This window comes from Pollachius pollachius (assembly GCF_949987615.1).
Source record: "Pollachius pollachius genome assembly, chromosome: 10".
Taxonomy (NCBI): Eukaryota; Metazoa; Chordata; class Actinopteri; order Gadiformes; family Gadidae; genus Pollachius; species Pollachius pollachius.
In genome coordinates this window covers 21182981-21207980 of record NC_136943.1, presented here as the reverse complement: position 1 = coordinate 21207980, position 25000 = coordinate 21182981, and the positions used below count along the sequence as shown (strand labels likewise).

The window sequence follows — 25000 nt, the reverse complement described above, 5'->3', positions numbered from 1 at the left end:
GAAATTAGGGATCTGTACACCAATAACCGAGCAAGGGTTAGTGTTCCTTGTAACATGTGACACGTACATGCCCCCCATTTATATTAATTCACATGAACAAATACCTGCATTAAAGACGTACATGGCTTAGGGACCAGAAGGAGTAGGGACACCATGGCTTAGAGACATGAAGGTGTAGGGAAATCATGTCTTAGAGAAGGTGTAGGGACACCATGGCTTAGAGAAGGTGTAGGGACACCATGGCTTAGAGAAGGTGTAGGGACACCATGGCTTAGAGAAGGTGTAGGGACACCATGGCTTAGAGAAGGTGTAGGGTCACCATGGCTTAGAGAAGGTGTAGGGTGACCATGGCTTAGAGAAGGTGTAGGGACACCATGGCTTAGAGAAGGTGTAGGGTCACCATGGCTTAGAGAAGGTGTAGGGTCACCATGGCTTAGAGAAGGTGTAGGGTCACCATGGCTTAGAGAAGGTGTAGGGTCACCATGGCTTAGAGAAGGTGTAGGGACACCATGGCTTAGAGAAGGTGTAGGGACACCATGGCTTAGAGAAGGTGTAGGGTCACCATGGCTTAGGGAAGGTGTAGGGTCACCATGGCTTAGAGAAGGTGTAGGGTCACCATGGCTTAGAGAAGGTGTAGGGTCACCATGGCTTAGGGAAGGTGTAGGGTCACCATGGCTTAGGGACAGAAGAAGGTGTAGGGACATCATGGCTTAGAGACATGAAGGTGTAGGGACACCGTGCTATGCTTCCTTGCGTGTTCTTGGACGTATGATTGTTTTCAAGCAAATGGTAAGAGAAACAGCTTCCCGCATTTACGGAAGTCTGTTTGTTGTTCGCTCACTTTCCATATCTAAGGAATATTGTTCAGATGTGAGCTTCCCTGCGGGAAGCTCACATGGAAAGTCAGCGCGATGACTTTTTTTGCCTACAGTGCAGCGTTTGGAAGAACATGGCCAGATACAGGTTAGAGGATAAAGGTTTCCACACACCCACACAAGCACACAAACACACACACACACATACACACACATTAACATACACAGACATCTCTAGGGTTAAACAAACACAGTGTACAAGGCGATGCAACCCGTATATCTGTTAATCCCACGTGTTATTCGTTGCTCGCTCCGCCTCCCCCGTCCGCCTTTTTCATCTCCAACCCCTTCCTCTCAACTCCTCTTCTCTCCACCCTGAAGCTTGCCTTTATCTCTCTCTCTCCTCTCTCTCTCTCTCTCTCTCTCTCTCTCTCTCTCTCTCTCTCTCTCACACACACACAAAGTAGCTTTCTCTTGATCTCCAACTGCGAACTTAAACTCACAGTGGCACCATGAGCTGAAATCACACGGTCAAAGTTTTCTTTAATCTTACGCATACAGGGGGTACACACACACACACACACACACACGCACACACACACACACACACTCACACACACACACACACACACACACACACACACACACACACACACACACACACACACTAACACACGTAAGCACCTGGGTGGCCATTAATGTGCCCAGAGCGACGCAGGAGTTTTATTGCGGTATTATATTAGTATCCTGCTGTGCGCGTGCCACACTCAGCGAGCACGCATCATGATTACAGCCTAACAAAGAGAGGAGCGAGAGAGAGCGAGAGAGACAGAGAGACAGCGAGAGACAGAGAAGAGGCGAGACAGAGAGAGAGAGGTTATGAAAGCGAGAGGACAGGAGCAGTGAGGAGGTGTAAAGGGAGCAGGGGTACGACGGCACTCCAGAAGGAGCCCTCGTTGAACCCGACCCTGCGAACCGCCTGAGACGCTCCACATTACTCCTCTTTTATTCACTCATATATTTATTTACTTGCGTGTTTCTTTGTTTCTCTCTTCTAACCCAGACCTGTTAAACAGGGAAAAGCCCTTGAGTGGTTCCATGTCTCTCTTGTCGACGCTGCAGACCTCCCGCCTATAGCGACGGTCCAGGCAGCGAGGGGCCGCTACGTGCACGGAAAGTACGACGGGGTTATCCCGCCGGGCTGAGGTTTGTCTACCTTCCTCTACCTCGCTGGAGCAGATCACATGTTGTGTTAGGATGCTGGGTAAGAGAACGTGACAGAGAACTCTGTTTACACTCACACTTTGCTGGCAGGCCATAACCCCCGGTGACCTTGGCCTGACCCGTCTCACAGCCCAGCAGCGTGGCGCACTCCTCCTTCAGCTGGGGCCCGGCCGCACGGTGGATTGCACCGTCCACTGAGGAGGAACAGGAGGAGGAGGAGGAGGAGGACGAGGAGGAGGAAGTGGAGGAGGAGGAGGGAGGGGAGGCGGAGGGGGAGGAGCAGGAGGAGGAGGAAGAGGAGGAGGACGAGGAGGAGGAAGAGGAGGAGGAGGAGGGGGGGAGGGGGAGGAGGAGGAGATGGACGAGGAAGTGGAGGAGGAGGAGGGAGGGGAGGGGGAGGAGCAGGAGGAGGAGGAGGACGAGGAGGAGGAGGAGGGAGAGGAGGGGGAGGAGGGAGAAGCAGGAGGAGGAGGAGGGGGAGGAGGAGGAGGGAGAGGAGGGGGAGGAGGGAGAAGCAGGAGGAGGAGGAGGAGAGAGGAGGAGAGAGGAGGAAAAGGAGCAGGAGGAGGACAGAGGAGGAGAAGAGGTAAAAAGAAAAGGGGCAGAGGAGGCAGAGATGTGAGGATGAGAGGGGTGGGGAGGAAAAAAGGAAAGGAGAGGAGAATTATGATGAGAGAGCAGAGGAAAGAAAGTCGAGGTGAGGCGGGGTGAGGTGAGGAGAAAATAAAAAGCAGAGGAAATGAGGTAAGGAGAAGAAAGGAGAGGAGAAAATGACATGTATTAGTATGCAACAACAAGGGAGCATTTGAATGAAAACCCATTTGCATCCAAGCTTGACAGACCTAGATTCCTACATACTAAGCAGTCCAACCTGCAAATCAACCAAATTGTTGTTTGCTGATTGTACAGACAATGTGAGAACCAAAATTATGTTACCATTCCTTATACCACATCCATAAAAAACGAAAAAAAAGTTTGAAAACCTTTCATGAGACATCAGAGCCCTCAACATCTGAAAGGGGAAAAATGTTGTGCCTCATTTTTGATTTACCTAGATAAATATCATTGCATTTATTGGAATATAGTGCTGATGAGCCAGCATAGGTAATAATAATAATAATAATAATAATAATAATAATAATAATAATAATAATAATAATAATAAATAAAAGGCATTTTTCCCGACCACCACAGTTGGCGTGATATATTCCATGGCGATGAAGATGAAATCTTACGTACCTAATTGGAAAACACAAACTCTGCCAGCAGTCAAAAACCAAAACGTGGTCTGTTAAGGTTTCAAATAAGCACCTTCTAGACTGGCCACTTTACAATACAGTTATTAAAACCCCCTTCGGAAGCTTCATCAACTCGGGCATCAAATCAGTTTCATTCTGTAGAACATATCCATTTATTAAACCTTTATTTAACCAGGTAAAAGTCTCATTGAGATTAAAATCTCTTTTTCAAGATACATGTTTCATACAAACAAAACACAAAATGTACACACAATTAAAAGACAGTTTTGGAATTTCAAGTAAGGAATTATACACAGGTACAATGTCAAATATTTCAACATAATAAGTCCTTAAGTAATGAGCCGAAGGCATCAAATGAGATCAGTTCTGATAGTTTTAAGTATTTCTGGAGGGTATTCCATTTCCATAAGGAAAGAGGAAAATGAGGCATACCCCCTTTGGTTTTCTGGGTGTGCTCTGTGCCGTCTCTCCCAGAAGATCCGCTTTAACGTAGTGGGATGGTTGGGCCCGTCAGAGATCAGTGGTGGATACAGGGGTGGATCTCAAGTGTTAAGCCACAGGACCGCCAAAGCTCTGGGCTCCGTTTACAAGGAGGTTTACGACATTTGATTCTGTTTTGATTCTCCGGTTACTCATCTCCATAATTGTCACCCCAGATGGCTTTAACATTGGGTTGTTTTTCTGTGTGGCGTTTCAATAAAAAGCCTGGTGGTTCAGTATTTTCATAATTAATTTCCCCCTGTCCTTTTTTCCGTTTACAGCAATATTGCTGAAATGTTTTGAGTACATTTTCAAGGATGTCAAAAATGTGGCGGAAGGAAAATCAATTACAAAAACATGGCACTTAAAATGGGGCCGTTCGTTTTGTTAAAGGACTTTCATCTCTGGATTAATGTTGATGACAAAAAGGGCCAGCCACTCTCTGAACCCAGCACTGATCATCCAACACGCACACCCTGATGTGTGGAGGTTATTAATGAGTGTTTGGTAAGGGCAGTGTTATATGCGGAGCGTATATCATTAAAAATGAATACACTTCTCTAAAAAATCTGTAAAAATAAAAGGTACAACAATTTAAAAAATCTGCCTCAGTCGACAATAGAGACAAAGAGAACGTAATTATCGCAAAAATCAACCACCTCCCCCCCAAGAAAATATATCTAAATTAAGAATAAGTCAAAGTGGAAGACTCACAACGACTCATAGTGTGCTTCAGTCTTAGTATGATGGAATATCGGCAGGCACTGCAGGGACCCGCCACAAGTGATGCCTGATTAAATCGGAATAAAACAAGCAAGTAGTTGTCACTGTGCTTTGAGACTTATTAGCACTTTGAGAAAATGCAGAGTACTCTCACACCCCTCCATATGTCACAGCTCTAAGTGTTGGCCTTTGGGTCTTCTTCCCATACACTTTTTTCTTTATGCATAATGTCTCTTTCTCTCCCCCTCTCTCTTACTCTCCTCCTCTCTCTCTTTCACACTCCCTTTTTCCATCTCCCCCCTCTTTCTCTCTCTCCCTCTCTTTCTCTACCCTTTTTCTCTCACCCTTGTGCACACTCTTTCTCTCTCACACGCTCTTTCTCTCTCTCCCACACGCTCTCTCTCTCTTTCTCACAGTCTTTCTCTCCCCTCTCTCCCTCTCTCCTCCGCCTCCCTCTCTGTTTGTAACTGTATAGAAGCCCAGCTGTTCTGAATGTGTTTGTGTCGGGAGTGAGTGGCTCTAGGCGGGGGTCCGGCTTAATCGGAACTGAGTTGTGTGAGAGACCCCCTGTGTGTCGCTGTGCTGAACTGGGTCGTGTGTGTATGTGTGTGTGTCTTTGTTTGTGTCTGTGTGTGTGGGTGTGTGTGTGTTAGCTACGGCAAGTTTGGTGTGTGTGAGGGCGTTTTAAAAAACGTAGATCCTAGGCTTACAGATGGACTGGTGACGAGCATGCTGTGTCTGTGGTTAGATGTGGGTGCGTGTGTGCATGTGTGTTTGTGTGTGTGTGTGTCTGTGTGCGTGTTTGTGTGTGGATGTTGAAACTCATTGCCCATGCCTTTGGGTTTTTTTCTAGTGTGTGTGTATTGTGTGTGTATTGTGTGTATTGTTAATAACAGTGTGCTGGTTGGTGCTGTGCTGCTTGAACACAAGAAGCACCTACATGCTTGGCCCCGATCAGACACTTATATGCATGTTAACACACGCATACACACACACATGAGTACACACACACACACACACACACACACACACACACACACACACACACATACGCAAGAATCAACAGCAGAAGGCAATGAGCTTGAACACTTCCAAAAACACCAAATCGTAATCACACACACACACACACACACACACACACACACACACACACACACACACACACACACACACATTATCTACGCTCTAGCTCCAAACCAGCCCAACTTTGAAATAGAGAGCCAGTGTGATAACAAGACAGAGAGATAGCGGGGGGGGGGGCTGGGCTGGGCTGTGTGGTGGCAGATGTAAAAATAGTCAGCAGGCAGTGAAAAGGATGCAGTGTGAGAAACAGAGAGAGAAGAAGAGGATCAGTGAATCAGAGAATAACGGGGGTATGAGTGGAGGTAGGTGGGTGTGAAGGAGTGCGGTGGTGGTGGTGGTGGGTGGGGGGAGAGGTAGGAGCTGTAGCTTCTTAGGCCAGTCTCTGGTGTTATTCATCGTCTTCTGGTCCTTCTGCCTGGTCTGCCCGCAGTCATTGCTAAAAAACAACTCTGTAACTAAAAGCATCGAACTGGGCAGGGGATTCACACACTTGTTGTGCACTGAAAACCTTTTTCCACACGTTTTTCTTTTAATAAAGGATGCTCGCACACGTCGACACACAACACAGCGGAGCTCATTCTCTCACTGACGCGACCTCCGTTCAGGACTAGGATGATTCACTGTCCAGAAAAGGGGAATGGTTTATGATGTTCGAGCTCAGGTCAGGTTAAACTTCTTTAAATGGTCAAATGTGCAGAGACAGGCAAAGCAGTCATAGCTGGCAATGAAATGTTTGTATCCCAAGCTCTCCTTAACAATGCACAAAATAATAAATAAAAAAATGGTAAATAGTAAACATTAAAAAGAGTCAAGAGAGTAACAAGGTACAGTGCAATGTTGATGTGATGTATTGATGTGTTGATGTATTGATGTATTGAAAGGTCGATCAGCGAAGTCACAACTTTTCTCTGTTTTGGGACCTCAGTGGTGGAACGAGCTCCCTACCGATGTCAGGACCGCAGAGTCGCTCACCAGCTTCCGCAAAAGACTCAAAACTCACCTGTTCAGAGTTCACCTCGACTCTGCATAGAAACCAATGCACAGCCACCATTGAATGTTGTACGTCCTGGCACTTGTACATTGCACCTATTCAAGGTACTTAATTGTGTAGCATCTACAGTAGCTGCTATCGCTGCTTTACACAGGGAATGGGTTAGCCTAGCAATTGTAATACTTGCACTTGGTTCTATGAACATCTTTACTGTACCGACAGCGATATATTGTTTCACTTCTTATGACAAATGTACTTATTGTAACAAATGCACTTATTGTAAGTCGCTTTGGATAAAAGCGTCTGCTAAATGCCCTAAATGTAAATGTAAATGTATTGATGTGTTGATGTATTGATGTGTTGATGTGATGATGTTGGGCTCCCAGAGTGTATCCCTCGTCATTAGGCCACCTCCCCTCTGACCCTGCCACCAAACACCCCACCCTCTCTCTCCTCCACCCCACCACCCTCTCTCCTCCACCCCACCACCCTCTCTCTCCTCCACCCCACCACCCTCTCTCCTCCACCCCACCACCCTCTCTCTCTCTCCACCCCACCACCCTCTCTCTCCACCCCACCACCCTCTCTCCTCCACCCCACCACCCTCTCTCTCCACCCCACCACCCTCTCTCCTCCACCCCACCACCCTCTCTCTCTCTCCACCCCACCACCCTCTCTCCTCCACCCCACCACCCTCTCTCTCTCTCCACCCCACCACCCTCTCTCTCTCTCCACCCCACCACCCTCTCTCCTCCACCCCACCACCCTCTCTCTCTCTCCACCCCACCACCCTCTCTCTCCACCCCACCACCCTCTCTCTCCTCCACCCCACCACCCTCTCTCTCTCCACCCCACCACCCTCTCTCTCTCCACCCCACCACCCTCTCTCCTCCACCCCACCACCCTCTCTCCTCCACCCCACCACCCTCTCTCTCCACCCCACCACCCTCTCTCCTCCACCCCACCACCCTCTCTCCTCCACCCCACCACCCTCTCTCTCTCCACCCCACCACCCTCTCTCCTCCACCCCACCACCCTCTCTCCTCCACCCACCACCCTCTCTCATCCACCCCACCACCCTCTCTCCTCCACCCCACCACCCTCTCTCCTCCACCCCACCACCCTCTCTCCTCCACCCCACCACCCTCTCTCCTCCACCCCACCACCCTCTCCTCCACCCCGACACCCTCTCTCTCCACCCCACCACCCTCTCCTCCACCCCACCACCCTCTCTCTCCACCCCACCACCCTCTCTCTCTCTCCACCCCACCACCCTCTCTCCTCCACCCCACCACCCTCTCTCTCTCTCCACCCCACCACCCTCTCTCCTCCACCCCACCACCCTCTCTCTCTCTCCACCCCACCACCCTCTCTCTCCTCCACCCCACCACCCTCTCTCCTCCACCCCACCACCCTCTCTCTCTCCACCCCACCACCCTCTCTCCTCCACCCCACCACCCTCTCTCTCTCTCCACCCCACCACCCTCTCTCCTCCACCCCACCACCCTCTCCTCCACCCCACCACCCTCTCTCCTCCACCCCACCACCCTCTCTCTCTCTCCACCCCACCACCCTCTCTCCTCCACCCCACCACCCTCTCCTCCACCCCACCACCCTCTCTCCTCCACCCCACCACCCTCTCTCTCTCTCCACCCCACCACCCTCTCTCTCTCCACCCCACCACCCTCTCTCTCCACCCCACCACCCTCTCTCCTCCACCCCACCACCCTCTCTCTCTCCACCCCACCACCCTCTCTCCTCCACCCCACCACCCTCTCTCCTCCACCCCACCACCCTCTCTCTCTCCACCCCGCCACCCTCTCTCCTCCACCCCACCACCCTCTCTCTCTCCACCCCACCACCCTCTCTCCTCCACCCCACCACCCTCTCTCCTCCACCCCACCACCCTCTCTCCTCCACCCCACCACCCTCTCCTCCACCCCACCACCCTCTCTCTCTCCACCCCACCACCCTCTCTCCTCCACCCCACCACCCTCTCTCTCTCCACCCCACCACCCTCTCTCTCCACCCCACCACCCTCTCTCTCTCCACCCCACCACCCTCTCTCTCCACCCCACCACCCTCTCTCTCCACCCCACCACCCTCTCTCCTCCACCCCACCACCCTCTCCTCCACCCCACCACCCTCTCTCCTCCACCCCACCACCCTCTCTCTCTCTCCACCCCACCACCCTCTCTCCTCCACCCCACCACCCTCTCTCCTCCACCCCACCACCCTCTCTCTCTCCACCCCACCACCCTCTCTCCTCCACCCCACCACCCTCTCTCCTCCACCCCACCACCCTCTCTCTCTCCACCCCACCACCCTCTCTCCTCCAACCCTCTTTACTCTCTGCATGTATACATACATGCATTCATGCAAACACGCACGCACACACACACACACACACAAACGTACACACGCACACACACAAACGCATCCACGCAGCTAGCACGCACGCACATACAAGCACACACACACATGCACACTAGCACACGCACACATGCACGCACACGCACGTGCACACACACTGTTAATCTTCAAGGACAGAAAAAATGTAAACTTTCTAGTGTTTATGTTGCATAGCTTCCTGTTAGGAAAGATATTGGGACTGATAAGAGCAAATAGGAGATTCAGATAAAAAGCGACAAGTTTTCTGCTCATGGTGAGTATATATGTTGTTTTTATATATATACATATAAATACTATATACAATATATATCATTACTTAACCGTTGTGACTGTTATGACTCTATAAACACAGGATGAAGTATGGGATGTGCTATGTGTGTGTACATACACACATTACAGACAACCATAAATAACCATAAATATAGACATGGATATGAATCCACCGATTTACAACCTAACGTTGTAAATTGGTGCGTTGTTGAAATCCAGTGTTGTTTTCTCGAGGCGTCACCGAGTGGGACAGGCTGGGAAGACCGGAAGCGGAGGGGAGAGTCAGCGCTCCTCATCCTCAGGTTGTGCTTCCCGGCCGTGACCTGTCAACGGCGCCCGTCTCTGCCCCAGGGCGATGGCGGTGAGGAGTGCGGCGTGGACTCCACAATGACGTTTAATTAAGTTAAAGATGTCAGGCTTAGACAAACTCACGTGCCGTGCCTCCACTACTGCCGTCTACATCTGAGTCTAGCTAATTAAAGCCATTATATATCTCATGTTGTTCAAGCAGCACACTGTTGAAAAACACACACAATACACAGACACACTAGCAAAGATCCCACAGGCATGGGCAATGTGTTTGAACATCCACACACGCACACACACACACACACACACGCACGCAGCATGCTCGTCGCCAGTCTATCTGTAAGCCCGGGATCTACATTTTTTTTTCGGGATCAACACCCTCACACACGCCAAACTTGCCGTAGCTAAAAAAACACACCCACACAAACACAAACAAACACAAAGACACACACACATACACACTCACACACACACACACACACGCACACACACGACTATGAAGCAATATAGGAGGCTTCCGGGGGGTGGGGGCATTCGGGGGGGGTAATAAGTGTGTTGCTTACTAGTATTTTCCAATCCCTGCAGCGTTGCATGACACAACTGATCATAAGATGCAAATGGGAGCTGGAAGCCGCTTGATTACGTCTTAGCCATAATTGAACACACCTACGACAGGCCAGGCGCGTCCGATGAATTAGTCATGAATTTTAATTACAATTGGTAGACACCAGAAAATCCATTAGGAAATATCAGGGCTCGCGTGCGTATAAATAAACGAAGCGTAGCGGCTCATCTGGCTTTATTGGCTGAAATGTTCACCTCTCCGTCGCTGGAGAATTAGCGTGGATGGGAGAGGCGGGGGCCTCCCAGCGGACTGGGAGAGGAGATTAAAGACAGGGAGCAGGAGGGAGAACCAGCCGGAGGAGCACACAGAGGAAGGACTGACTGACAAAGAGATATAGTGCAAAGGAGAGAAAAAGAGAGAGAGTGAGAGGGAAGGGGGGGGGGGTGGCACTGGAGTGAGGGGGAGAGAGGGGGGAGTGAGAAACCCGGATGAAATTTAATGGGTTTTGGAATATAAACAAAGAAAACTAAAAAAGAATATGTCAAAATAACAAAGGGTGTGTTTGTATGTGTGTGTGTGTGTGTGTGTGTGTGTGTGTGTTTGTGTGTGTGTGTCTGTGTGTGTCTGTGTTTGTTTGTGTCTGTGTGTGCCAGTGGGTGTGTTGTGTGATGTGTTTTGTGTGTGCTTGTGTATGTTTTTGTATGTTAGTGTGTGTCTTTGTTTGTCTGTGCCTGTGTGCGTGTGTAAGAGTGTGCAAGAGTGGAGAGGCGGGCAAGGGACGTCCAAACAGTGTGGCGAGATACAGAGACAGACAAAGAGAGAGAGACAGTGAGAGAGAATGAGAGAGAGAGAGAGAGAGAGAGAGAGAGAGTGAGAGAGAATGAGAGAGAGAGAGAGAGAGAGAGAGAGTGAGAGAAAGAGAAAGAGAGCAAACATCGAGAGAGAGAGAAGAGAGAGAGAGAGACGCACACACAGAGACAGATGGTCGAGAGCGACAATAGAGAGAGAGAGAGAGAAAGAGATAGATCATAAAGGAGAGAGAACAAGCCTGGAGAGAGAGAGAGAGTGAGTGAGAGAGAGAGAGAGCATAGAGAGAGAGAGAGAGAGAGAGAGAGAGCATAGAGAGAGAGAAAGAGAAGGGAGAGAGAGCGAGCGTAGAGGAGAGAGATGGAGGAGAGAGAGAGAGAGCACAGAGGAGAGCAGTTGGCTTAAACACAACATTGAGCAGATGAGACTGATGTTACATTGGGGATGAGAGAAGGGAAGAGATGAAAGGAATAAGCGGTTTGGGGGAAACAATGGCAGAAAGCAGCAGGAAAGGAGTGCTTTTGGGCAGGTCCTTCCGTAGCTGCTGGCCAACCAAGAGTGGTTGGTGTGTGTGTGTGTGTGTGTGTGTGCGTGTGTGTGTCTCTGTGTCTGTGTATGTGGGTAATAGGAGCCGAATGAACAGGGACGGCTGCACTTGTCTCTGTGCCTGTATAGGATGGGGAGGGGCAGAGAGTAATGCATGTCCTTGCCAACGTTTAAGCTGTGACTGAGTGTGTGTGTTGCATACGTGTGCTTGTGTGGGGGCGTGTGCGTGTGTGTGCGCGGGTGCATTTGAACCCTGCTAAGGGTAGCTGCATCCTCGCCAGGTAAGCACATTGCCAATTATCACTTCCCAGTCCTCTGTCACCAAAGGACTGGGTGCTGCCCCCCGCTACCACCCACAACAAACACACACACCTAGCGCAGCATTAGTCATATGCCACTGCTGACTAGAGACAGAGAGAGACAGGATGATGGCTAAAGCCCCCCCCCCCCCCCCCCCCACTGCTTGCAAGCCCCCCCCCACCTCGAAACAGACACACACACACACACACACATGCATGCACGCACGTACGTACGCACTCAAGCACGCAGGTACACATGCATGCACGCACACACACACACGAACACAGGCACAGAAACACACGCACGCACACACACACACACACACACACACACACGTACACACACACACACACATGCACAAACATGCACATAAACACTTGGTTAGCCAGCAGCTACAGGAAACTGTCAAAAACACTCCATTCCTGCTAAACACACACGCGCACAAACACACACAAAAACACACAAACACACACACACACACACACACACACACACACCCACATCATACAAACACACAGTCACTCACACAAACACACACAGGTAGATTGACATTAGAGTAAAACCAATCCTGGGGTTTCTCCTATGGAATACTAATATGGGTGCCCTTGCACACTGACCTCTTATAGGCCAAGCAGGCTGTCCGTCAAACTAATGGGGCGGAACACTGGCATATTGCTTTCCCCCAATCCCTCAGCAGAGCCAGGACACTCATTTACTTCAGACAGCTTGTTGCCAAGGCAACATTTAGGATGGGTCTAGGTGGGGGTGGATGCACACGGCATTGTATGCACACTTGTGCATGGATATATATAAGGGAGGAACTGTTTTTCCAGCCGTACATCGGAGTTATCCGATGTTTGTTCCGATGATGTTGCTCTACGACGGCAGGGTCCGACACTCATCTGTCGTGCCGCTTACATTTTTAAACACTTACATTTCACAGAAATAATCGTTGTTACGTGCGCAAAGGTTATTCTAAAGGTTGTTTCATACATTTGTATGATTGATTTTTGTGCTCGTTTAAAAATAGCGCTTTGAAGGGTTGAACGACTTTAGTTTAGTTTGTTTTTTTTTCCTATCAAAGATATCTTTGTTTCCCTGCCACAACGGAATAAATGACAAAGAAATGTTAGCAAATTTATGAAAACATTGGCATTCGCCCTCCAATAACAATCACAACAATCACAACAAAATATAACTAAATAAACGATGTGGTTATAATTAAATATATTTAAGTGATGCACGCTATATAAATACATATATCTTATCTATATATGGATATATATTTATATATATATAGATATATGTATATATTAGATATAGATAAATACATAGATAATGGATAAACACAAATGCCACCGAAAGCAGTGTATTTTTGTCTTCTGCAGAGCGCTGTCCAGCCTCTAGCCTGGTAGTGCCACTGTCTCTCTGTCTCTCCGTCTCACTGCCTCTCTGTCTCTCTGTCTCGGCTATCTGCCTCTCTGTCTCGCTGTCTCTCTGCCTCTCTGCCTCTATTGCTCTCTGTCTCTCTGTCTCATTGTCTCTCTGTCTCTCTGTGTCTCTGTGTATCTGTCTCACTTTCTCTCTGTCTCACTGCCTCTCTGTCTCCCTGTCTCTCTGTCGCTCTGTCTCACTGCCTCTCTGTCTCTCTGTCTCTCTGTCTCAGGGCTATCTGCCTCTCTGTCTCTCTGTCTCAGGGCTATCTGCCTTGACACATGGCCGCTGGTATCGTGTGGACAACAGCGGCAAGATAGGAACATATTTCTCTGGACGGCTGAATGACTGGCAAGGGCTGTCTGCACGGGGAAGCAGCATGAAGGAGCGATTTCCCGTCTCTGCACTCTGAAAACCCCCCCTCCTCTTCACCCCCCCCTCTTTCATTCAGAATGCATGCACTCTGCCGTTCATTCTTTTTTTTTCGTTTTGAAAAGGCGACCATACAAGACTATCTTCTGCTGGCTTTACCTCTCTGGGCGAGACGGGGAACGGGCAGGCAAGCAAAACAGAGCAAAACCACCCCCTCACACACACACACACACACACACACACACACACACACACACACACGCACAGACATGCACATACACCCTGAATACACTCAGGCATGTGTATAAACACGTACGCATGCACACGCACACAAACTCACACAAACACGTGCGCACACTAACCGACACACAGATATGCATGCACACACCCTGGATACAAGCAGGCATGTGTACACACACACACACACACACACACACACGTACACCTTACAGATGTCTACCAACCGCATTTTCTACCTCGGTTCGACCCAAAGAAAATATGTGACTGTACAAAAAGAAAGTGAAAAGCAATACACATACACACGCACAAGTTTGCACACACACAAGCAAACACACACCCACACACACACACACACACACACACACACACACACACACACACACACACACACAGCAACACAAAAATACACCTCACAGATGTCTTCCGATCCCATATTCTGCCTCGGTTTCTCCCAAAGATAATATGTGACTGTACAAAAGGGAAGCGAAAAGGATGAAATATTGATTGGGAACCTGCTCCTCTATTCCACGATGACTCAGAATCTTAAAACACATGAAATATATGTATTAATGGTAAGTAAGAATTCAAAGGCCTGGCTTCTCGTTTTCTGAGTTGGTGGTAGTGGTAGTGAGGGAGTGTGTTTGTGTTTCTATGTGTGTGTGCGTGCGTGTGTGTGCGTGCGTGTGTGTGCTTGCGTGTGTGTGTGTGTGTGTGTGTGTGTGTGTGTCATGCACACTCTGTTTGACAGAGTGATTCGTATGTTAATGCAGTTCAATCACGTTCACATACTTTCTTCAGGGCGACACTGACAGCTTTAACCACACGTCCGACACCGCGTGCGTGTGTTCACAGTCGTGGCAGAGCCGGACTTTTCACAGTCAAGTCTCTCGTCAACAGAGAGGTGTGAACGGCGTGTGTTTGAAAGCCATCCTAGCGTTCCTATAAATAACGCTGCTATGAGCGTCAGCATCATCTAATGTGACCCTGTCAGCACTCGTCTCGTCTGACGCGCCCCTGCTGGGACCCGCCCGGCGCGTTCCGGCCCCGTAGCGCGGCCGGAACGCGGGCGCTAAACGCCACTCCGCTTCCAGGCTGCTCTCCTCTGGCGCTGGCGTTTAGCGGCCGCGTTACTAACAGTAAGCAGCGGCCAGCAGCGCCGCGCTACAGAGTGTCATGGAGGCAGAACTGTGTTTTTCATGTGTTGTCTATTTCTGGCGCTGGCATTTGCTTTGCTCTTTGCAAAGCCAAGGAAAACAAAGAGGGAGAAGATGAAAATGAATATTCATAAAGAAACCATTACTCAATGTGTGAATGTCTGTGCACTTTCATAGTAATATTCTTGTGTGTCTAAACATAGACGATAAGACTGAATAACCCATCCTCGTAGTGCATGCTTAGTATGTCATCAACATGTGGGCAGCAGCTCATGAGGTAGAGCGGGTTGACTGGTAACCGGAAAGTTGCTAGTTCGATCCCAGCTCCTCCTAGCGGAGTGTCGAGGTGTCCCTGAGCAAGACGCCTCACCCTCACTGTTCCTGACGAGCTGGCTGTCGCCCTACGTGGTTGACTCTGCCGTCGGTGTGTGAATGTGTGTAGAACGGTTGTAAGTCGCTTTGGATAAAAGCGTCGGCAAAGTGCAGTAAAATGTAAATGTGTCCCCTGGCCTCTCCTAGTATAGAGACGCTATGTCAGTGATTGTTGAAGCTTATGTCTGACGGTTAACGTTGTCTTTCTCTCACATCCTTTTGATTTCATCTCTGAACACCGCGGCGTGCGCCCTGCCCCCGGTACGGACCCCGCAGCCCCGGAGCCCTGAGTCAGTAGGGGCCCCACTGTGGGAAGACAGGGGGACAGGGGGGAGAGGACAGGGACCTCCGATCACCCTTTTATTTTAGGAAGTTAAACAAACGTCAGATGAGGTTTGGACTGAAGAGGAAGTGGGGAGCGAGTCGCCGCCCTCGAACCCGACAGGGACGGTAACGAGCGTCACTTGGCGTGTGATGGACATTGATCTGTGTCTTTTTTTTCAAGTACTACAGAGTACCTGATGGGCCCCCGCCTTTGTGATACACGTGACCCGAATAAAAGCACTTCCCTGGCAGTCAAGTATTTTGTTCAGATCACCTGAATGACTCCCCTCTGCAATATATCATCGCTGCAGTTACTGTAACCCAGAGTTACCGGCGTATGATTGACGTCAATCTTAGAGACACAAACCTGTACTTGGCTAAGTTGAACGCACATTTAACTTAATTAAATTATGGTATTTGACAACCGTTTGAGTTCAGAGACGTGACGTGTGGGGAGGTTAGTGGGGTTGTCGGCTGAGTATTCAAATACATATTTACATAAATGTAATAACGCCATAGACAACTGTTATCAATTATAACTTACAACCAGGGTTTCAGCTATACTGTAGATATTATTAGCTTCTAAAATCCGCTATTTTCCATAGTCTGATTCGCCCCCCGCGATGGCCTCGTCGGGCTTTGTGTGTTATCCTGATGCTCGGAGAATAGCAGACAAGCGAAACAATATCATAAGGCCGGTTAGCGCTAGCATCCCTAAGCTCTTTACTCTGTCTCAGACCTGCTGGAACGGTCTTACAGCTTTCTCTGTTACGCTGATGCTAGCTTATGATTCTTGTCTTGGTCTTTCTTTTTATTATTTCTAATTTGTTTTGAAAAACAATTGAAGCCTTCAACACGTTGAATAGCCATTGCCATTTTGTTCAAATGCGTTTTGTTCAAATTGTGTTTCGCATGACGTGACGCGACACATGCACATATAGCGAGCAGAGAGGACCTGACTGAACACACTCAGGGGCGTGGCTTTGAAGGGGCGTGGCATTGTATGGGGTGTGACATCGCAGGGATGTCACGTGGTATTGTAGGGGAGTGGCCTCGTAGGGGTGTGGCCTCGTAGGGGTGTGGCCTCATAGGGTGTGGCCTCGTAGGGGCGTAGCATCAGGAACCGATTCCTGAAGCCGAGCTATAACTGGGCTGTAATCATGTAATCATGGCTGAATGTAATGACGCTTTCGAGGTTTTAACAGTGTTAAAAAATAATAAAGTAGCTTAAAGTTTAAATCACAAAGTCTTCTGTTTTGGTTTCTATGACGACAGCTTCTGCAATAAGCGATCATTTCTTCCCAGAGATAAAAACAGTCTTGCCACCGACACCCATTTTATAACGTTGGGAAAAGCACATTTCTGCAAAAGCATGATCACAATTCTACTCCAGTGTTTTTCTGAGTGGAATATTGCAGGGTAGGGCACCTACCGACGTCACAGTTTCAGAGTCATAATTGAAGTGTTCTGGTCTGAACGGGGCATTATAAACACAAACAACAAGGTTTTACTGTTTCAAGGTCTCCCTTTTCTATTGCTTGTCAGAGCTAGGAACGCAAACCATAGGGTGGCCGTAGCAAGGTGGGTGACCGGGAGGGGAAGGCCTACTATAAAGGCCTACTCCTTTGATTCGATTGTTAAGGGAAAAAACACAGGAAAGCATCTTCACAAAGAGATCATCAATGTGCGTGTGTTTCATCACACACACATCATCCCGCACGCATTGATTGGCAGTCGAAATAAAAAAGTGTGTTTCTTCAACCTCCTCATAAAGTAATCATTTATGAGCCGTTCCTGTTCCCCATTGAAACACCTTCTACTTCTACTACCCCACTGGCACTTTGACAAAATCTCTCCCTTTCTTTTTCTCATCCATCTTAACATCGCTCCTGCTTTTATACCCCCCCCCCCCCCCCCTCCTTCCAATTAACAACTCTTGTGCATTTCCAAGGAACCCCTGAGGACAGAGGTGAAGAACATGGAGAAAGAGAGGGAGGGGCGAGTGACAAAGACAAGGGAATGATTAAAACATGAAAACGGTTGGAGCTGGAATATATCATGTATATAAATTGAAGGTATTATGATAGTTGGGCTTGACTGGTGCTCTGGATCTGAGACCTGGCACTTGTTAATTAGATCCTAATAAGTTCTATGAAATAGTGATCATTTAAATATGGCTTGAACAATATATGTAGCTTGGTTCACAGCCGTTGAGATATGCCAGCGTGCATACACACACCATGCAAACACACACACACACACACGCACACGCACACACACACACAAATACAGACACCTTTCAATACATCTAGAATAAATCTGGTCTTGTCCTTGGTCAGCCGACATTAAACAAACAACACTGTTCAAGGTAGAGAGAGAGAGAGAGAGAGAGAGAGAGAGAGAGAGCGAGAGAGAGCGACGGAAAGAGACCGACAGAGAGAGAGCGAGAGAGAGAGCGAGAGAGAGATAGAGAGAGAGAGAGAGAGAGAGGGACGGAAAGAGACCGACAGAGAGAGAGCGAGAGAGAGAGAGAGAGAGAGAGAGAGAGAGAGAGAGAGAGAGAGGGACGGAAAGAGACCGACAGAGAGAGAGCGAGAGAGAGCGAGAGAGAGCGAGAGAGAGCGAGAGAGACAGAGAGTCTCTAAAGCCAAAGGACATTGGGCTTTGTGCCTCTTAAAAGGTTGGGGCTCAGCTGGTGTGTTTGTGTGTGTGGTTTGTGTGGGATTGTGCGTGTGTCGTGCGTGTGTGTGTGCGAGAGAGAGTGTGAGTTGTCACAATGGTGTGGTTGTGCTTATGTTTACAACTTCAGCAGAAAGCGATTCTCAAAGCCAGCTCTTGGGCACACATACAGACACACAAAAAATACCCCCCCCCCCAACACACACACACACACACACATCCCCCCCCCCCCCCCCCCCACACACACACACACACACATCCCCCCCCCCCCCCCCCCCCACACACACACACACACACAAACACACACACACATATACACACATAAATACACACACACGCATACACACACACAAAAATACACACATGAACACACTCGCCGCAGGAAAGGCTTTTTGACAACCTTATGTAAAAAATCAAACAGCCAGAGAGGCTGCAGAGAGTGTGTCACTCAAAGCTTGCCGCACTCTTGCAGGGGGGGTGGGTTGGTCAGTGTCTCTGTGTTACTGATTTGCATATTTAAATTAGGCCTGTGCCTTGTCGCGGTGGAGGCCGGATAAAGGCTCTGTACATGCAGTGTCAGTCTTTCAGACTACCCATAATTCCTCTTCAAGTTTAATTAGCCGCCCCGCAGTCCTTGACTGGTTCCATAAAAAATGAACATAAACCAGTTTCAGACACTGCAAGTCGCTCCTGATTGGTGCGGTTTGTTTTCAAGGCCTTGTTGTTTCTCTTGGTATGTTTTTGTGCAGTGAGATAACATCGTGGCTTAAGTCCCCACAATATATGTCCGTATGAAATATGGATACATTCATATGGATAAACACATCAATATCGATCACGATTCATGTGTATCGCACTTGGGGAGAACACACAATATTTCAAAGCTTTTTAGTGAAGAAAGGTTGGGGGCTCTGAATTTAAAAACCAGCAGTTCCACATTCAATGCAGCATTTGAATGGTGTGGACACATTATCTTGCCACAGAGTGGTACAATCCCGCCGAGCTCGGCCCCAAAATACAAACCTGAAAATCCTCTACAGAAAGCGGGGCGACTCCCAATGGATCTGTGTAGATATACAGCCGTAGAAAAACAGGATTTACTTTGTTTTATAAAGGGTGGGCCGAGTCCCAATCCAAGACACGAGGACATGTGGCCGTAGCGTCAGGCTGAGGGGGGTCACTGAGCACAAATGTTATCAAGGGTATTGATTAAGTGGGGAGCAACACGGCTGATACACGGATGTACACATAGTGACAAACATGTGCACACACACAGTGTTGGACGTAACACGAATCACTGAGTCAACAACACACTGAGAAATGACTAATTATTTCCCTAGCACTCTGTGCTCATAAATTATCCACTAACTACTTTTGCACCTGCATCCACACATACATACATACACACACACACACACACACACAGTCACACACACACACACACACACACACACACAGAAACACCACACACACACACACACACTCACGCTTGTGCACGCATCTGCACGCATGCACACACACACGCGCACACACACAAAAAACACAAAAACACACAAAAGCACACACACATACACACAAACACACACACACACACACACAAACACACACACACACACACACACACACAGAGGCACAAACAAAAACAGCCCAAAAACCCGACACACTCAAAATACCAAACACATCTTTAAACATCTGCCACAAGAAAGACTGCATGCCGGTAAAAAAAAAAATAAAAAAAATTAAAACCACAAAATAGTCCAAATGTCAGGCTTCAAAACACACAGACAACTAGTAGATGTGCAGGGACGTGGTAGACAGCGGTGATGAGATTCAGATTGGATCTTAGTTCCATAATACGCCTCATCTCCAGGAGAAACAGGTAATTAGTGAGGACAAAGCGTAGGAGGAAGGCGTTTTGATCGTTGGAGATATGTTTTTAACTAAAAGAGACAAGCCGTGTAGCCAAAAGTGTTGTGTGTTATCAGCCGGCTGCTGGTATATTATTGGATCAGCTGTAAGGTTGGACACCTGGCTTCCCAACCTGCTGGATTACAGCATAATAACTCGACTTGACTCTACGTTTTACCTTTGACCATTTATCTCGTCATGCAGGCCTTGTGTCAGCCCATATCGGCACCTTTTGCACCCTTAACCCTCCCTGGAAAATGGGATCCCTTTTCCAGGTTTCTTCCCTGTTAATTAGGGGAGTATTTCCTTTCATGGTAATGTAGCGAGATAAGGGTTAAGGGCTGCATTCAAATCTGGCCTGCGTAGCCCTTTGGGGTGATAGCTGGGATTAAGGGGTACACAACCAAAAAAAATTAAAAATCAGATGTATCTACCTCAATGTTTATGGGTTTATTTCAATGGAGAATTGTGGATTTTATTACTGAACATCATAATACCAAAATGTGGCACTCTTCCCTGAGAAACAATGCATCTAAACACATAATATACAATTAACAATGACAATTGATTAGGAACACACACACACACACACACACACACACACACACACAAGGAAATCTTGGACTGAATAGATTAAGTTACTAACCTCCTCCTCCACCCAGCAAGGTCTTGTTGGCTGAAAGAAAGAAGAAAGAGAATTAATATAATATAGGAGAATGAGAGAACATGCAAAGAGGTCCCTGAGAGCAGCTGTGACTCGCATCTGGATGTGCTTATATAACCTCTGTTCATCTCAAGGTCACAGTTTCTTTTCAGTGTGCAGCTCTCTTCCAGAACACCGCTGGATCCTCCTCACTCTTTCCCAGTGCAATTATGTCCCGCTACCCCTTTCCTTTGTGGAAGTGAACACACATATAACATTCTGACTCCTCATCTCACACATCTGATTTACTAGAAAAAAAACAACGCTTTTTTCACGGTGGGGCCCGACCTTCAGGAAAATAACATCTGTTCTCCAAAACACATATGATCCGTTTCCTCAAAGGGAATGAAAATCTGAAATATGGAATACTGTTTTGCCTCCATTATGTCAGTTCTGCAAATCTGTAACGTCTCTATTCTGATCAACGTATCCCACTACCGAGGGCTGTTTGCTTATTTACTCCTTGACAGTAGCTGGCGGTGTTCTGCAGCCTCGTAATGCCTCAGTGTCACCACATTCCAACCTACTCTGTGTCGACCTTTACAGATGAAGCTGCCCCGGCCGTTGCATAAACAAAATCGAATGAAGCAGGCCTATCCATCTTAATTCCACCTATATATACTTTTGGCCGATTTCCACCCAAGGGAGAAGATTGTGAAGGACAGATGGAGTGGTATTACAGCCTCAGAACCAGGTCTAAAACCAGGTCCTCGGTGTGAAGGTAACGTAAGGATCTGGACGGGACACAGCTGGCGTCAGCTCACACAGGACCACATGCTGCAGACACATGCAGCACAGACGGAGCATAGAAAGACATTAGCATTACATATGCAGTGTGGCTCTGGTGTGACATCCAGATCTGGAGGGATGGCTTCACGTTTCCACACTGGCACAGGTGCCTCCCGTAACTATTTCGGTGTAAAGCTTTTGCATATGACTTATATAAACGACATTGAGATGCTAAAAGTGCTACCGCTGTTCCCAATGTGCCACGGAGAATCAAACTGTGCAGGCGATTGCTTAGGCAAAAATACCAATTTGGTGAGGGGCTGAGAGAAAACGATTTGTTTAACAGAAATAAAATTGAGGTTTCATTTCATTCTGGTGGTACATGGCGTGGTTGATGCTAATACAAAATAAAACGAATGGCTCCTAGTTAAAGCCTTTCAAATTTTCCAGAGATGCCAGAAAATAAATGCCCATAGCACAGCTGTCTGTTATGACCGAAGTCATTAGCATCCACCTCTGATTCTCATCATCTCTGAGCACGTTTTAAGTGTGCAGATTGCTCGCATGCCAGCACCGTGTCTGCCTGTGGTGGTTTCTGACATAGGGCTTAGCCAAGGGACTCAAACCAGTAAACATGTGTAATCAATAGCAGCCTGCAGATATCGGCAAACTTAAGCCTAACCGCTAGAGGATCACATTTTCCGAATGCTTCTTTACTCAGGGATCAAATTTGGGTCGCTGTTGTCTCGTTAGGAAAGGCACATAAGCTCTACACAAATGAGTGTTACAGAGTGATTAACAATGCAAGTGGATGAGCTCGTTATAACCTTTGCATTGTACTTTTAAGACACTAACTCTCACAATTTGTATTCTTTGTTACTAGCCTGGCACGGACGAAAGACAGTGAGCAATGGAGAGAGGGAGAGAGAGTGAGAGAGAAAGAGAGAGAGAGAGAGAGAGAGAGAGAGAGAGAGAGAGATAGAGACAGAGACAGAGACAGAGAGACAGAGACAGGGAGATATATATATATATATATATAGTATATATATATAGAGAGAGAGAGAGAGAGAGTGAGAGAGAGAGAGAGAGAGAGAGAGAGAGAGAGCGAGCGATGCGAGCGAGGGGGAGGGAGAATTCAGTAGAGAGAAGAGAGACAGAGAGAAGTCAGTACAGGGAGGAGCAAGAAGATGATAATTTCTTCTACTGCTTGCTATCAATGTCATCATCTCTTAGGGAACCACTGTCTCACCATCGTCCCATTGCCCGTGGCACAAAGAGAACTATACCCTGTCTTCATCTGGTTATATTGCACTAATGTACAGCGGGGGGGGGGAAGTGCAGAATAGTCTAACTTCACAGGGCAAACCATCCCCAGAAAGTGTCCATGGAGTCTGAGCCCTTTCCAAGATGAAGTGCTGTCTCCACAAGTCCTTTCATATATTCACAGGTGGTCAGCACTTGAACAAATAAAACTAATAAAATAAATAAATGAAATAAAAGTATAATTTGTTTTGATCCCTGCGGCTGTGTTGCAGCCACATATAGAACAAACACACCATCGGCCTTTAGTCTGTGGGACCCGCAGTACCTTTGTAGTCATGCAGGAATTGATCTTTTGTTTGTTTGTTCTCAGCGTAATTTGTACGTCGCTTTGGATAAAAGCCTCCCATAAACGACCAACGTCCCGATGAATGTAAACGATGAATGTATATGCAAATGTGTGCTGCGTTTCAAGATGATTAGCCGAGGCCCTCCTTGTCGACAGACACGGACGATCCATTAAGAGTATTATTTTCCACAGCTGCTCAGTCGGATTAATACTCATCCGTTGTTGACTTAGATGAATGCAACAGCCCCGGGCTGCAGAGGAACAGGGGATCTCTTAAATATTGAATGGGTTTCTCTTTATAAATACTTTGAGAAATGCCTTTTCCCCTCCACCCTTTCTTCGTGCACACCCTTGTCCTTCTGGAGCAGGCTTGGCGTGCTGAAACGGGATCTGCCACGGTGAGGCCAGGGATGCTTTTCAGCCGGCATGGGCTGCCTGCAACTTTCAGAGCAATCCACCCGTCTGGGCTTGTTTGATTCCCAATCCGTCCGTTTGCGAAAAATAAATAAAAACCCCCTCTCTCATCTCCAAGAGTTCATTACTGTACTGCAGCTCGCTCCATCCTTGTTAACACCCTGTGTGCTGTGTATGTGCGTATGTGCAGTGTGTGCTGTGTGTGTGCATGTCTGCGTGTGTGTGTTTGTGCTGTGTGTGTATGTGTGTCTATAGTGTGTGTGTGTGTGTGTTTGTTTGTGTTGGTTGTGTTAGTGTGTGTGTGCGTGTGCGCGGTTGTTTGTGTGTGTTTGTGGATGTGTGTGTCTAGTGTGTGTGTGTGCGTGTGTGTCAGTTGTGTGTGTTGTGTAAGTGTTTTATCAGCAGTACGGGGACGTCAGGACAGAAAACCTCATCACAGTGTTAGTTTCCAGAACATAGAGAACAACAAATGTCACGGCTCTGGGCAGAGAAGAATGGAGATCCATCAGAATGAAGGATCCAACCCTGGCCCCTTCTGTTGTGGGACATGAGACACCGGCGTTCTCAGGCAAAACCTCTCTGCTCAATATTCAAAGGCATCCTCAAGGTGTCAGGAAGGTGCCATCAGGTCAACTGGATTTGTATATTTGTAAACTCACACTCAAGCTAATTCAAATTATGAACATTGCATTAATAAGCCTTAAGAAAGCATGACGTATGCACATTTCCTTTTTACATAAAGCCATTCATTCCGGTGATGAATGGATAAAGGAAGAGGAGTCTTTTTTTCGTTTACAAACGAGAAAAAGCCTCTTTAAGAGTCTGATTAGAGTCCATTGTAAGTCTTCTTCCTCTCCATCGGAATGGTAAAGACATGCACTATTTGTATTTCACAGTAATACAATTCTCCCCTATGAGGAAATAGACCCAGAGAAAACAGTGTCCCTGGGCCCAGCGCATGAGCAGCGTGGCACTGGTCCATAATCACATTATACATGCGCTGCCCTTTGCCTTTTCAATGGCAATTCAGAAAACCATATTCACAGCACTCACTTCATTTCCGCCCCTCAATTGCCTCTTCACGAGGATCCACCTTAAGTTACACTTTAAACTCTTTCTTCTGTACCCACACACACACACAGGGACAAACGCACGCACACACCCACACACACACACACACACGGACACACACACACACACAAACACGTAAACGCATGCAGAAACGCACACAAACACACACACACATGCAGAAACACACACACACACACACACACACAC

The 25000-nt window shown here is 47.8% G+C and overlaps 1 protein-coding gene across 1 annotated transcript in view; it reads right to left on the bottom strand.

Moving 5' to 3' along the window:
- Positions 1-25000, bottom strand: part of macrod1 (mono-ADP ribosylhydrolase 1) — a 115477-nt gene that overhangs the window by 28587 nt on the left and 61890 nt on the right. Inside the window, exons 4-5 of the mRNA XM_079744410.1 lie at positions 20914-20943; positions 2117-2233 (exon numbers count right to left, since the gene is read on the bottom strand). Coding sequence (XP_079600536.1) covers positions 2117-2233; positions 20914-20943 — 147 coding nt within the window. The remainder of the gene's footprint in view (positions 1-2116; positions 2234-20913; positions 20944-25000) is intronic.